Source organism: Trachypithecus francoisi, unplaced genomic scaffold (assembly GCF_009764315.1).
Source record: "Trachypithecus francoisi isolate TF-2019V2 unplaced genomic scaffold, Tfra_2.0 Lachesis_group12, whole genome shotgun sequence".
NCBI lineage: Eukaryota > Metazoa > Chordata > Mammalia > Primates > Cercopithecidae > Trachypithecus > Trachypithecus francoisi.
Genome location: NW_022681457.1, coordinates 90,940,286 through 90,955,291, shown reverse-complemented (window position 1 = coordinate 90,955,291; position 15,006 = coordinate 90,940,286). Strand labels below are relative to the sequence as shown.

The following is a 15,006-nucleotide window of genomic DNA, read 5'->3' as shown; positions in this document are numbered from 1 at the left end:
TCCCAGTTCTGCCACTTACTGGCTCTGTACTGCAGCTGTTTCCTAACCTTTAACCTTTCCATGATTCAGTTTCCTTATCTATCGAATAGTTCTATTAAAATCAAATTCATTGTCCTATTAAGAGAATGAAATAAAGTAATTCATATAGAGAGAGCTTAGCTTAGTGCTTGTCATGGGACAGGCATACAATAGGAGCTATTATTGTTGCTAACAACAGCCTAACACTGCTAGCCTTAGCAATCTGTGTTTTGAGATAAAACCCAAACTTCTGGGCCAAGCATGTGGGCTCACCATGATCTGAATTCTGCTTACCTTTCTGTCCTTACCTGCATCCAGGCAAGTTGAATTACTTCTAAGGTGCTGTTCCAAACCTCAGTGCCTTTGCACATGTGTCCTCCCTGAGATTCTGACTTCCAAGCCGTCAAGACCCTGCTGACATGTCATTTCCTTTGTGAAAACTTCCCTTATCTCCCAGTTAGCAGTTCTTCCTTGAGTTTTCCCATAGGTCTCTGGACACGCCTCCATCAGCACTTATCTGCACTCTAGTATTTATTTTTATTTATAGACTTGTTCTTCACTCTTATATGCACATTCCTCAAGGGCAGAGGCCACATCTACAGTCAATGAATGAATGGATGTTCGTCTCATAAGACATACTGTGAGCTCAGAGACTGTGCTTTTTGCTGAAGGAGACATCTGAAGGTGAGTGGATAGGCAGTCCTTGCACACGCCTGCATCTCACCTGTAGGCCAGTTCCACGAACAGGGTAAGGAACGCAGCATCCATTGTCCTTGCTGTTTCCCAGAAGATAGCTTCTATTCCTCAGTCTTAGACTTTGAGTTTCCACACTTAGACCCTCCTTGCTCTCCTTGTTGCACTGTATGTTCCCTGGTTCTCCTCCCACCTGGATCGGGATAGGGTTCCCTTCAGCCTTTCTGGACTCCCTCAGCACTACCTGAAGCCCACCAAGGCCGTACAGAGATATTGTGAACACCGCTCTGCACTCTCTAAGGGGGTGCTCTGCAGAGGTGCTATCTTTAGAAACCCAGGCTGGTGGGATCTCTTGCAAGGCATGTAGGGGAGTGACACTATGGAGGTCACCAGTCTCCACACACTGACCAAGGCTAGGCCTTCTGGGGGTGAATCTAATTGTTTCTTAGAAAATTCTCAGACGTCACTTAGACTTCCCCTGACACCTCACCTTCAGGTTCAAAAGATATTGGAGACAAGGATTGCAACAGTGCCCAAGAAAGAGCCCTCTAGTCAACAACTTAATATGATTTCATGGTATTAAGCCCTTCTGGTCTAGCCCCCACCCTCACCCCATGTGGCTGAAGTGTCCTTTCCCATTAACTAGGTACATCATGAAATAATTTACTTAAATGTGAATTTTTCTTTGTAAAATGTTGTGCAGAGGAAATCTGCTTCCAGTGTTCCCAGCACTATGGCTCCAGGCACCTGGACCAAACAATTTTAAAGTGTTGGGTAAAATGTTAAAAGGACAGAAAAAAAAAGGCAGCTTTTCCCAAGTTAGTGTTAAGGATTGAATTATAATAGATCCCCCTGAATTCATACGTTGAATCCCCAATGTCAATATATTTGAAGATGGGGCTTTTAGGGAGGTAATTAAGGTTAAATAAGGTCATAAGGGTGGAGCTGTAATCCAATGGTAGTGGAGTCCTACTACCACCAGGAGGAGGAGCCATCGAAGAACACGCTCTTGGTGTGTGCACAGAGGCAAAGCCACGTGAGGACACAGTGAGAAGGTGGCCATCTACGAGCTAGGATGAGCGCCCTCACCAGAAACCGAATTTAGTCGCACGTTGATCATGGACTTCTAGCCTCCAGAACGGTGAGAAAACAAATGTCCATGGTCTAAGCTATCTAGTTGGCAGTATTTTGTTACAGTAGCCTGGGTAGACTACACTAGCATAATAAGGAATACTCAACACAATGAATGTAGGGACCCAAAATGTGATTCAGAACATGAAGCTGGCTTTGGTCTTTAGTACCTTTTAAAAATTTCGTCGATATAGCTTCAGTTTTCAGCAACTCATAGAAAAGAGGGAACAGGAGACAAAATTCAGGGCCCAGCATGATGGCGACTGTAATATGACACTTCTGATAGAGCAGGGCTAGTTAAATGTGCACCCATAGTGTGAGGGTGAATTAGAAATGAGCCTATCTTCCTCCTCACCTGTCACTATCACCCTCCGGGTGGATCTGGAGGCTGACTGTTTATCTTAGACCTTGATGCTGAGTAGGCAAGAAACAATATTTCCACTGAGAATTCATAACCATAAGTCAGTTTTCACATGGGTTTGCAGCCTTCATACTACTTGAGTGGTTTAAAACCTCCATACTGAGAGTTTTGTGTGAAGAGGTTTCTGGCTGGTAATGCCCCCAAGCACTAGGCAGAAGCAGATGCAAACCCTCTCTGGAAGAAACCACCTTCTACCCAGGTCTCAAAGAATTACCAGAGAGAAAATTTACCCTTCTAACCACATAATCAAACAATATAAAACAAAGAAGGAAACATGGTTCTGGGAGCAAGAGGTGAGAAACAACAGACAGAATCAAATTTGCAAAAACTTCAGATATTGACACTAACAGACACAAAGTGTAAAATAAGCATGTTTAATTATTGAAAGAATTCAAGAATGATCTAAACATATGAGTAAGCAAGAGATTATAAAACATGACAATATGACTAAGAACGTTTGAAAAAGAATCAAATAGGGCTTCATAAAGTACAAACCATATTTGAAATTAAAATAAATCTTCAGTGAATAAATCTAACAGAGGCTAGACACAGCTGAACAGAGAATTAATGAACAGAATGAGAGAGAGGGAAAGTATGAGAGAGGTTAAGAAACACAGATGATGGAGTAAGAAAGATGAACATATCTTGTCAGGCTTCTAGAAGACAAAAAAAAGAAAATAAAAGAGGTAACATTTGAAAAGATAATGGCTAAACATTTTCCCAAGCTGATGAAAGACATAATCCATAGATTCAAGAAACTTAATTAAACAGGATGAATACAAAAAATATTTACACCGGCCAGGCGCGGTGGCTCATGCCTGTAATCCCAGCACTTTGGGAGGCTGAGGCGGGTAGATCATGAGGTTGGGAGATTGAGATCATCCTGGCTAACATGGTGAAACCCCGTCTGTATTAAAAATACAAAAAATTAGCCGGATGCAGTGGCGGGCAGCTGTAGTCCCAGCTACTCGGGAGGCTGAGGCAGCAGACTGGCGTGAACCCGGGAGGTGGAGTTTGCAGTGAGCCAAGATCGCACCACTGCACTCCAGCCTGGGCGACAGAGCAAGACTCCATCTCAAAAAAAAAAATAAAATAAAAAAATTCACACCTAGACATATAAGGGTGAAACTACATAACACTGAAGAACAGTAAAAGACAGTAAGAGCAGCCAGAAGGATGTCATACAAAGCAATGACAATAAACTGACAGTGAAACCCAGAAGACATAGGAATATCTCCATGTGCAGAGAGAATGGAACTATCAACTGATAATCAAACGTCTGGTGAATACCAGCATTCTTTCAAGAACGAGGGTTACACATTAGGTTCTATGCTTACAAACTGGGTGACAAGATCCATACCCCAACCTCAGCATCATGGAATATACCCATGTAACAAACCTGCACATGTACCCCCTGAATCTAAAATAAAAGTTGAAATCGTTTTTTAAAAGGACAAACAAGAACTAATAGAGTTTGTTATCGACAAGAAAATAAATTTTAAAGCATGTATTTGCACTGAAAGATATTCCAAAGAAAAGGACTGATGTACAAGAAGGAGTGGTAAAAAAGGAGTGGTAAATATATGAGTAAATCTAAGTGGACAGTGGCTTTATTAAACAATAACAATAATAATGAGAAAAATTAAGGTAACATAATATACACACACCATAGAGTATGAATCGGATGGAATGATTAAGTCATAGTGTCCTAAGATCCTTGGCTTTTCAGGAACACAAAATTATTGTTTAATGCTAGACTTTATTAAGTAGGCATATTGCTATTTCTAGAATATTTTAGGACAACTTTCAAAGAATAAAAATGATTGTATAACTCACAAGGTCTAAATTCTTTAGTTAAAAGACAAATGGTCAGAGGGGATTTTGAAAATCCATAAAACACATATAAAGCACAAGGAAGTAGAAAAGTTAACAGTAAGAGAATAGGAAATATTTGTTAGACAAAGACCAAGAGAAAACTGATGCAATGGATGGAGGGAAAAAGCCTTTGAGGTTAAAAACATTACTACAGATATAAAGAGTTACTACATCATTATTTTTGAAACAGTTCAATTTACCAGGAAGATATATAATTCTGAGTTTCAACTTTCATGCTCCAATAACACAGTCTCGAAATACATGAAGCAAAAATTGACAGAACTTTAAAGAATAATAGGCAAACCCACCATCATATTGGAAGACTTTAATATTCCTCCATCTGCCATTGATTGATCAAGAAGACAAGAAAAATCAATGAAGATATAAAAGATACAAACACAATGAACAAACTTGATGTAATGGGCATACTAGATAACAAAAACTGCAAAATGCAGGGTTTTTTTTTTTTTCAAGCCTACACAGAATCTATGTGAAAAATGACCATTTCCGGTCCTAAAAGCACAAATTTCAACTGATTCAAATACAGATCAATGTTCTCTGACCACAAGATTTAGAAACAGTAGGAAAGAGACAGCTAGAAAAATCCTTTGGAAATTAAAAATACTTCTAAATAGTTCATGGTTAAAAGATGAAACAATGATGTAAATTAAAAATATTCAGAACTAAACTATAACAGAAAATAAATAACTGTAAAAATCTGTAGGTATGTAGCCAAAGTAGTCCTTAGAGGGAAATTTGTAGCCTTTGATGCCGAAATCAGATTGAAAAATAATGAACAAAGCATCAAAATTAAGATGCTAGAAAAACAACAGAATAAACCCAAGTGCATTAGAAGGAAGAAAGTAATAAAGATGAGAGCAGAAACTGATAAATTAGCAAATAAATACATTAAAAGGAATAGTAACAAGACAAAAATCATCTTCTGGAAAGACTAACAAATGTTAAACCTCTGCCAATACCACTTTAAAAAATGATATATACTAGAAATGAAAAAGGAAATCGAAACACAACAATGGCAGGTATCATAACTATAATAAGATATAGTATATATAACTTTATATCTGATAAATTTTAATATTTACTAAAATGGAGTCAAGAAAAAAACAGACGACCAAAATAATTCTTTAGTCATTACATGTATTAAGTCTATAGTCTAAAATCTTCAAACAAAGGAGACACCAGATGCAGATAGTTTTGCTGAAAAATTTCACCAAACTTTCAAGGCAAAAGTTATGCCAATCTTCCACTAATAACCCCAAAGGATAGAAATAGAGGAAATACTCTTCAAATCATTTTCTGAAGCTAGCAACATATTGACACAAAAATTGGCAAAGGCAATATGAAAAAAAAGTAACAGGCCACGCTCACTAACAAAATAGAAACAAATTACTAAACAAAATCAAATACAGGCATGTATAAAAATGACAATACTAAATGATCAAATTATGTTAATCTTAAGAATGCAAGGTTGGTTTCACAGGAGAAAAGGCAATATTTGCTATACTAAGAGAATCAAGGAGAAAAATTATATGATTGTATCAATAGATATAGGAAGATGCTTCATAAAATTCAATATCCATTCTTGATAAAAGCCCTTAGCAAACTAGGATTAGAAAGTAAATTCCCCTATTCTATTATAAAAGGAGTACCTACAAATGAAAAATAAACTTCAGCAAACATCATACTGATGGTGAAGAAATAAAAACATTATATTAAATATCAAACAATGACCACAGGGGTCACCATCATAATAATGACTCGATGTTATACTGGGAGGTTCCAGCCAGAACGGGCAAGAAAATAAAAAAGAAAAGGTATAAGGATTGGAAAGTAGACACAAAACCAACATTTTTTGCAGATGATGACTATCCACGTAGAAAACCCCAAAGAATTAAGATACATTTTAACAAGATAGTTGCTAATATAAAAATCAAAGTACAAAATCAATTGCATTTCTAAACACCAGCAAGAAACAGGTAGAAAGTGTAATTTTAAAAGATTTGATTTATAATAGCAACAATAAATACAAGATATTTAGGAGTGAATATATTAAGAAATGCATAAAATATGTAATGGAAAAAAGTATACAAATTTATTGCAAGCCATTAAAGAAACCCTAAACAAAGAGATATACCATACTCATGGACTGGAAGACTCAGTATCAAAAATATATCAGTTCTTCTCCAATTAATCTGTAGTTTTGATAAAATTAAAATAAAGATTCCAACAGGTTATTTTGTGGATCTTGGCAACATACTTGTAAAATTTACAAGAGAGAACAAAGGGCGCAGGAAAAACTAAACAGGTAATAAATACGAAAAAATGTATGTAGAAGTGCAAAACTACGTACAATAACTTAGATAAATCTTAGGAGCATAATTTTTAGTGAGGTTGATTAAGAATACATACATGATTACATTTATATGAAGTTCAAATGCTAGCATACTAAGCAATGTATTTTTAGGGATACACACCTAAGTGCTAAGTATAAAGAAAAGCAAAGGAATAATAAACACACAGTTGAGGTAATAGTTACCTCTGAGGGTGTAGGGAATAGAACAGGATTGGTGAGGAACCTGCATCACTAAGGTAACTGATTTTCTTTTCCCCTTAAGCTGGACGATGGCTGCACAGGTGTTTGTTGTATTGTTGTTCCTTATATTTTGCTTGTATTTTATATTCTGCTTTTTATCCACTCGATATTAATTTTAAAAACTTAAAAGAACTGTCTGCAGAGAATCTACCACCAGTAAGTTCTGAGTTTGAAAAACCTTGTAGGCCAACTGTTCCCAACCTAGCCCTGCCCACAGAACACCACCCTGCTCCCCAAGAGCCTTACCTTGGCAGGGTTCAGTGCTGTGATGATCCACACACAGTGTGCATTGTTGTCATACTGAATGGGGAAATTCGGGGAGGTGATGATGCCCGAGGGGCCTCGAAGGTGGGCATCACACATGCGGGCTGCAGAGGAGATGAAAGACAAGCCTTTGAGTTAAGACTAGGTCCAGTTCCTCTTCTTGCCTCCCACTCCCAGCCCAGAAGACACTGCATCTGTACAGTTCCCACCCTGGACACAACCTTCTGCTTCCTGGGTCCTTCCCCTACAGTTCTTGGGAGGCTTGAAGGGAAGCCGCAGTGCCTGGAGCACTGTGACTGCCATTCTGTAGGCAATGATGAACATCCAAGGCAGGCTAAACGACCCCTCTGCATGCCCCACTTATCCCCACACCCAACTCCACTATGATCATGCAATTCCTCTTTGTCAAGAGGGTGTGGGCCAGAACCTGTTGGGTGACACAAAGCCAGGGGGATCCCGGGCACCTGTGGACACCTAAGCAGCCCACGCCTTACTCTGCTGACCTGTTTCCCAATTTGTACTCCAATTCCCCAAACCAGCTGAGTGCTGGTGTGGACCTAACGCAGCTTAACTAGGAGTCTGACCTCATTTCAGGTTCTGCCTGCCCCTCAGTTCCTTCCTTCATGACCCCCTCAGTCCTCCTGAAGAGGAATTTTAGAATATCCTTGTCAAGGCCACTCCATTAGGTCACAGAATGTCTGTGCCCAAGAGCTCTGCCAAGGCCCCTGACTCGGCTCAGTGCCAGGCACCCAGAGTGATTTCAGTGCTTCCCAAATCTGTCTCCAAACTCAGCTTATCCCTGAAACCGGCTTTTGACTGGAAGCATAAAGATTCAAGGTGAATTAGAAGTACTCTACTCAAGTAGATATAAAGTGTTATCAATCACAGCTTAATCTAATTAAGCTCTTTAAAATAGCTTCTAAACTAATTAGATTAAGTAGTGATTGATAACAGTTAAGGTACTACATTGTACCTAGGTATTTGCTTTCTTTAAAAATGTGCGTTTAGTTCTAGCCACTTCATTCTTTAACGTTAGTGCTCAGCTATTTTAATAAAAGGTTCTAAGAGCCTGTTCTCATGCTGCCCACATGACAATTTATCCTAATTGTAGACAAAGTGCCTAACAGTAAAGAAATAGTGAGCAAACTCAACAAGCCTAACTATATAAAATGAAAGTGGTGTCAAACCTGGTTTCCTCTGATGGGGCCAAATATCCTAGAGCTCCTTGCCATGTGTGGAAAGGGCCATGATAAACCTTTCCCAGGGTGCCCTTCCTAGGAGGGTCTGGGAAGCAGGTTCTGCAGCTCCCAGACATAATGAATCTCTTCTCATTTCATGCACTCATCCCTGTGCTCAGCTCATTTATTCTAACATTTATTGAGTGCCTATTATGGGCCAGGAAAAGTGTGGGGAGAAAAAAGTGTCTGACACAGCCCCTCCTCTCTGAAGGGCCACGGCAAGTGAAGGGAGCAGCTGGAAAAACATTCACCATCAAGCAGAGCAGGTGTTGTCAGAGGGTTATTTGCAAGGGGCTTTTGGGTCAGGTCTGTTATCTCCTCTTTGTTAGCTCATCACCTCCTGGGAGATTTCTTCTCACTCTAGTCCTGCACTGAAAGGATCTGCTCCTCCCTCATCCTGAGCTCAAGAATCTGTTGAATCAAGTTTGGACAAATCCCAGGGGAATCCCCACTCCATTTCCCCATGTATATCTGATTGCTCCTTTCGTTCTGTACTGAGAAATAGATTCCTAGATTGCACTTGATACAACTGGGCCCTATGGCAATGTGGCATGGTTAAAGCGAGATCAGGCTTTAAAATTTATGAACTTAGCCTTCTGGATATAAATTCATTTGCTGGTCGTTTAAGTCCGGATGAGTTAGAAAATCTCTCTGATTTTGTTTCTTCATCTGTAAAATGGGACAAATGATACCACTTCATTGAGATATGGTGAGGATGAAATTATACGAGATGATGGATGTGAAGGTTCAGCCCAGGGCCTGGGATGTGGTCAATATTCAACCATTGGGACCAGAGATCATCAGACTCCCAGCGCCATGTCTATTCTGTTTCTCTATGCCCAGGATTTCTCTCAAGGCTAAGGATCCTTTTTCTGCCTTTCCTGAAGTTTCTTGACACAGGTTTTTTTTTCCCCCACAAGTACACTTGAGACTGACAATATTACTAAACAAATTAGAATAAGATAATCAAAGCCCTGATTCCATCCCACCTTTGCAAAGAGGACCTGTGGACTCAGAACTCTAGCCCTGCAGAGAATCCTTACAAAACTCCACCAGCACCATCTTACACCTCTTCCGGAAAGTCAGATTTTGCTGCCAAAAGCCCTCATCTTCAGACTCAATTTATCTTGTATTTGTTTCCAAGAATTAGATGGTATATTTGCAGTCTGTTGAAACATGCTGAAGGTAATGAGAGAGAACAGGCCAAAAAGGCATTTACCACTTTAAGGGCTTAGAGGGGTTTAATTAAAATATTACAGTCTGCAGATAGCATAGAACACCTTAAACTAGGTTCAAAATGAAGCATTAGTTACTTTTTTCCTCTGCTATCTGGGCAAAGTCGGGGTTCTGTGGACAGACAGACAGACATCATGCTGAGCAGCCAGCTCCATGGGATCCCACCAACAGATAGAAAGCTCATCACAGTGACCCAGATGGGCTGGCAAAATGGTAGGTGCTCAATGTCTCACTAAATGAATGAACATATCATTTTGTTCCTCTATTGGCCTTTTTCCTTCAAATGTTCTTCTGGATCGCTTTCAGGAGAGACTTCTCTGAGATCTTCCATGCCTGAGCTCAGCAGCCACTCCCATTTTTCCTCCGGACATTACCATATAATAGGAACAGTATCCCAAGGGACCATAGGGAGCTACCACCTGGACCCACAGCCAGTTCTGACACTGAAACAACATGGTGCTAAAGAAGGGAACTGCTCCAGGTGCAAGTGTCTCTAGTCTCATATCTTCTCTCCAAATCTGATTCCTATGCTGTTCCATGCTGCCTTCCCTTGCTTCTCCTATTGACCTTCCTCCCAACCCTTTCCACAGTCCTCTGGAACCACCTCCCACTACCAATTCTAAGGAAAACAAATCCTACTTGTAGCTGCAACATCTTTTGGAACCTCCTGCTCCCACCACTGCCTTGACTGAGGCCCATCTTCCCCTCTTACGCTACTGCCTCCTACGCAGCCCTCTGTAGTCAAGATCTTGCTCCCACCCTTGGGTATCTCTTTCACAGTTGTTTTCTGAACCTCCAGTAGAATTCATCTTTCCCTACTGAGACCTCCACTCTGTTGACAGCAATATCTCCTCTCTACCCATCAGCTCCTTCTGTCTTTTCTTCTGTCCTTATGCAACTTTGATCCCATGGGCCACCATTAGGCTCATTTTCTTGCTTGTCCCAAGTACCTTTCTTCTTCCTCTTTTAGTCAGTTGCCTAGAAGACATCAGTTTGGAATGAATCCCTCTACCTGCCTTCTCCATACCTGCCACCATAGAGTTGAGTTTTGCTGTGAAAAAAATCACGAGTAAGAAGATGAATGTCTATTATAAACTCCTCATTACTCATCTCAAAAAAATCCTAGCTATTGCCCAGTGACCCTACCATTTAACTCTATTAGCTCACTCTCTCATTCTGCTCAAAGACTTTTTCATGTGTTCTAGACATCCCTTGAACATCTTCCTCTTCCTCTTATCTCCCCTTACTTTTAGCTGATGACTTTGGCTCTCTCTTTGGAGGGAACAGAAGCCATCTAGCAGGCAGGTCCTTTGTCCTACTCTCTAAAAATGCAATCCTCTATGCATATGTACTCAATTCCTTTTTCCCTCCTGTTTCAATGGAGCGATGTCCCTTCTTTTGGAGGCCAGTGCCTTCTTATGAGATCTGACACCCTGCTCTTCCTCCAACTCATGATCAACCACGTTTATAGCCATACCCAGGACCCTGCTATCCTGGGAGCCAGGGAAGTCCAACTCACAGATTTTAAACCCAGTCATTCCATTCTTTCCCCCACTGCCTGTGTTCCCAGGAGAATGACTTTGGTCTCAATGCACCATTGTCCTACATTATAGGCCTCTCTAGCCTTCTGGCTCCCACTTTCATCCCATCTATTGATCCTCGCCTGACCCCTCTTCCCTCACTACCCAGTCTGGACCTCAAGACCACTCACCAATACCTTCATCTTCCTCAACGCTCTCATATCTGCTTGGTGAAATGCCTGCTTTCTATCAATTCTACCACTCACCTTTTCTCTCTCTAATCCTGGGGGCTGGGGGGCTACCAGGAGAACTGTGGTATCACCACAGATTCATGGTTTGCCATCACAATAGAAACTTTAGCCAAGTCTATCATTTCCCTTGTCTTCCTTCACCAGTTCCTTGCAGAAACAAGTTCAAACATTCAACACTTGGTTGAGTCACTAACCCCAATGTTTACTTTTCAGTTGTGATTATACTTCGCCTCTCTGGAGTATCTGACACTACTGATCTTTCTCTCTTTGTGAAACTCATATTCTTTGGCTTCAGTGATGCTTTTTGGCTTTTCTCCTACCTTTCTGACCGAATTTCTTCTTAGTTTTCTTCTTCTCCACTAACTTTTAAAAAGTAGTTGTTTAAATCTAGGGTACATGGGAGCTTTTTGCACATTAATCGCAACTTTTCTGTAAGTTTAAAATTATATCAAAATAAAAAGTTACCCAAAAAAAGTGGGGAGTGGAGGGGGAGTTGTTCTGCATGGTTCCATCCAATATATTGACTCCGAAGGATGTCCAGGTACAATTTTCAAGTAGAAGTAAGATTCAGCCTTTGGAGTCAGGGTTTGAAATTCAGCTCAAGAGATGTAGCTTTGTGCCCTTGGGCAAGTTGGCTGCCCACTCTAAGCTTCAGCTAAACATAAAATATGGTTATTGCCACTTTACTCATAAAGAAGTTATGAAAAATGCCTAGTGCAATGCTATATACAAGTATACATAATTTAATAAATAAGAGCTTTATCATTAGCACATATAGATAAGGGACTCAGGGACATTCTCAGGGCTCGAATAATGGGGCATGCACTCTAGTACAATCAGTCTGTGTCATCCAGGGAGAATAAGTGGAGGGGAGAAGAGAGGAGAGAGGAAAGAAGAGAAGAGATTTGAAAATAGAACTCTGAATAACAATTATGTTTAAGGAGTAAAACCAGAAAGCTGATCTAATGAAATCCACCAAGAAGACAGCCACCTGTAATTATCATGGCATTGAATTCACCCTGGCTTGTGCCATATTTCCCCTGTTTCACTCCCCTTTTACAGATGAGGATAAAGATTCATAGTGTTTCAGTGATTTTCCCTGTGCCATATGGTTAATAACAAAGTTGGAACTTTAACTTAGGTCTCTAAGTCCCAAGCTTGGTATTCTAGCCACCCAGAGGCATATATATATGTGTGTGTATGTATACACACACATAAAATATGTATATACATATATACATATATGTGTGTATATATAAATATATAAAATATGTATATACATATGTATATGTACATATGTGTATATGTACACATATGTATGTGTATATGTATGAATTTAGCCACAAAGGAAAAATAATATATAATTTTCTGTTAATTATTTACTTTGTGAATCTGTAACTGTAAGAGTTTCATCTGGGCCTGGTACTCAGTCCCTAAACTCCATCGACACCAATTTGTGATCACAAGAAATCAGAGCTGGTTGTTAATTTGGTCATCTCACTATACCAGTGGTTTACAGTGTTCCCTGGAACCCCAGGGGTACCAGGACTCAAAGGCTACTAAAAATGGTGGTGGAGGGGAGACTAGAAATCCCCTGACCCAACTTTAATCAGAGAAGCTCCACTTGTATCTGTTTTATTTATTAGGGTTCTGCAAAAACATTTTAAAATATTGGGCTCCATATGTAAAATAAGTCTGAAAAGCTCTATTATCTGTGGACTCTGCCTGTATCTGGGGCTGAACAGAATTAGTTTAACAGTGTTTCACATTGCCCTCAATCTCCTTTGTGTGATGAAAATTTTCTAGGAGTCAAATCAGAAGCTTACTTCTTCTGATGGGAGGGAAAGAAAAGAAAGGCCTGTGAATGCCTGATTTCATATCTCAAAATGAGGGCACAGTCCCATATTGTTCATTCATTTCAATCACTGATTCATTCAGGTGGTCTTCAAACATTAGCTGAGAACCTATTATTTGCCAGTCCCCGTGTTTTAGTAGAATTAATTGTGTGGGAAAATGAGTATTTCTAATCAAATCATATTTTAACTGCATTAAAGAAAAAAATAATACCATTATTATGGTAAAATCCTTTTTCGAATGTGATCTTTTGGTAACCTGCTTGTTAGTGGAACTTCTTGGAATGGAAAGAGTTTCGTTTGTTTTTATTCTTAAGGTGGGGTTCACCTAAACTCTCCCAAAAATCACAGAATAGTAATTGCAATTAATTAAAAACAAAAGATTTTAAAATAAAAACCTTAAAAATTGCCAAATTAAAGAGAGCCTTAACTCTAATATCTATCTCAGCCCTGGGCCATCAGGGAAGCCCAGGACAGATCATCCAAGTTCAAACCCAGGAGACTCAGCAGTCTCTCTTTCTCCTTCACAATGGCCTATAGGAGGGGGTCAAAAAGAGAGAAGAAGGCAGGAACGTTAACCCATGTTGAGAATGTACCCTCCACCACTGTCAGGGCTGGTCACTTTCTAGAAAATGCCTTGCTTAAATTTCATCATCAGTAGGCGGGGAAGATTTTGTTTTCCTTGTTCACAAATGAGGGCCCTGTGGCTAAAAAAGATGAAGGAACCCGCCCAGGGCCAGCAAGCTAAAAGGTTGTGATCTAGATCAAAGTCCATGTGACTCCCAAACTGTATGATTGCAATAGGATTAGACAAGACAGCTTCTAAAAGAGCCCGCAGCAACCAGAGGCTGAGGTTTGCTCCAGGGCTTGAGGAAGCTTATGCAGACAGCACCCAGCAGGTTAAGCCGAACGTGTGTGCACGTAAGCCTCATAGACGTACTAGCATCACTTTTTTTTTTTTTTTTAAACTTGATGATCTACAGTACATGTGCACAAAAGTGCAGGTTTGTTACATATGTATACACGTGCCATGTTGGTGTGCTGCACCCATTAACTCGTCATTTACATTAGGTATATCTCCTAAGGCTATCCCTCTCCCCTCCGCACTACCCCCATCCCACAAAAGGCCCCAGTGTGTGATGTTCCCCTTCCTGTGTCCAAGTGATCTCATTGTTCAACTCCTACCTATGAGTGAGAACATGCGGTGTTTGGTTTTCTGTTCTTGTGATACTTTGCTGAGAATGATGGTTTCCAGCTGCATCACTTCTAAACAAGGACTGCTTCATCTAGCCCTCAAAGTAACCCCACAAGGTAATGTTCTATTATCACCACTTTTTGGCAGGAAAAAAGAGATTCAGAGAGGTGAAGAAACTGGCCCAAGGGCCCCAGCTAAAAATGATGATGGTTGGATTTGTATCATGATTTCCTTTTGTTTTACAGTAGCAGGTGATGGAATGAGATGACCATGTGAAAAAGCCCAGCCCAAGGCTTAGTGACAATGCAGCAGAGAATTCAGACTTCAGTGGGTCCAAATCACTGGAGAAAACGAAGAATACACTTTTTCAGCCACAAATTTCCTTCAGGCCAAAACACCACCCTCGGCATGTTCATGTAAACAATCATCATCTCTTGAGAATTAAGAGAACAACCTTACTCCAGTAAAAAGGTCTTGAGAAGAGACCAGATCCCACCACTGCCTAAAAGCATTGTCATCCTGGCTTCTCAAAAGGAATTCTGAAACCACAGATGGGCAGGGGTCCCTCGGTCCTCAGACTTGATAATTCTATGCCTCTCTGCACAGCTGGTATCTGGGCTCCCTGGCATTGGAGTGGTATGTTATTCAATGAGTCATTCATTCCATCATCCACTCAACATCTGTTACTGAGTACCTA

The 15,006-nt window shown here is 40.2% G+C and overlaps 1 protein-coding gene across 1 annotated transcript in view; it reads right to left on the bottom strand.

The window, feature by feature from the left end:
* The window catches only part of CSMD2 (CUB and Sushi multiple domains 2), a 602,688-nt gene that overhangs the window by 283,279 nt on the left and 304,403 nt on the right, over positions 1–15,006 (bottom strand). The window contains exon 10 of the mRNA XM_033228874.1: positions 6,999–7,120. Within this exon, the coding sequence (XP_033084765.1) occupies positions 6,999–7,120 (122 nt within the window). The remainder of the gene's footprint in view (positions 1–6,998; positions 7,121–15,006) is intronic.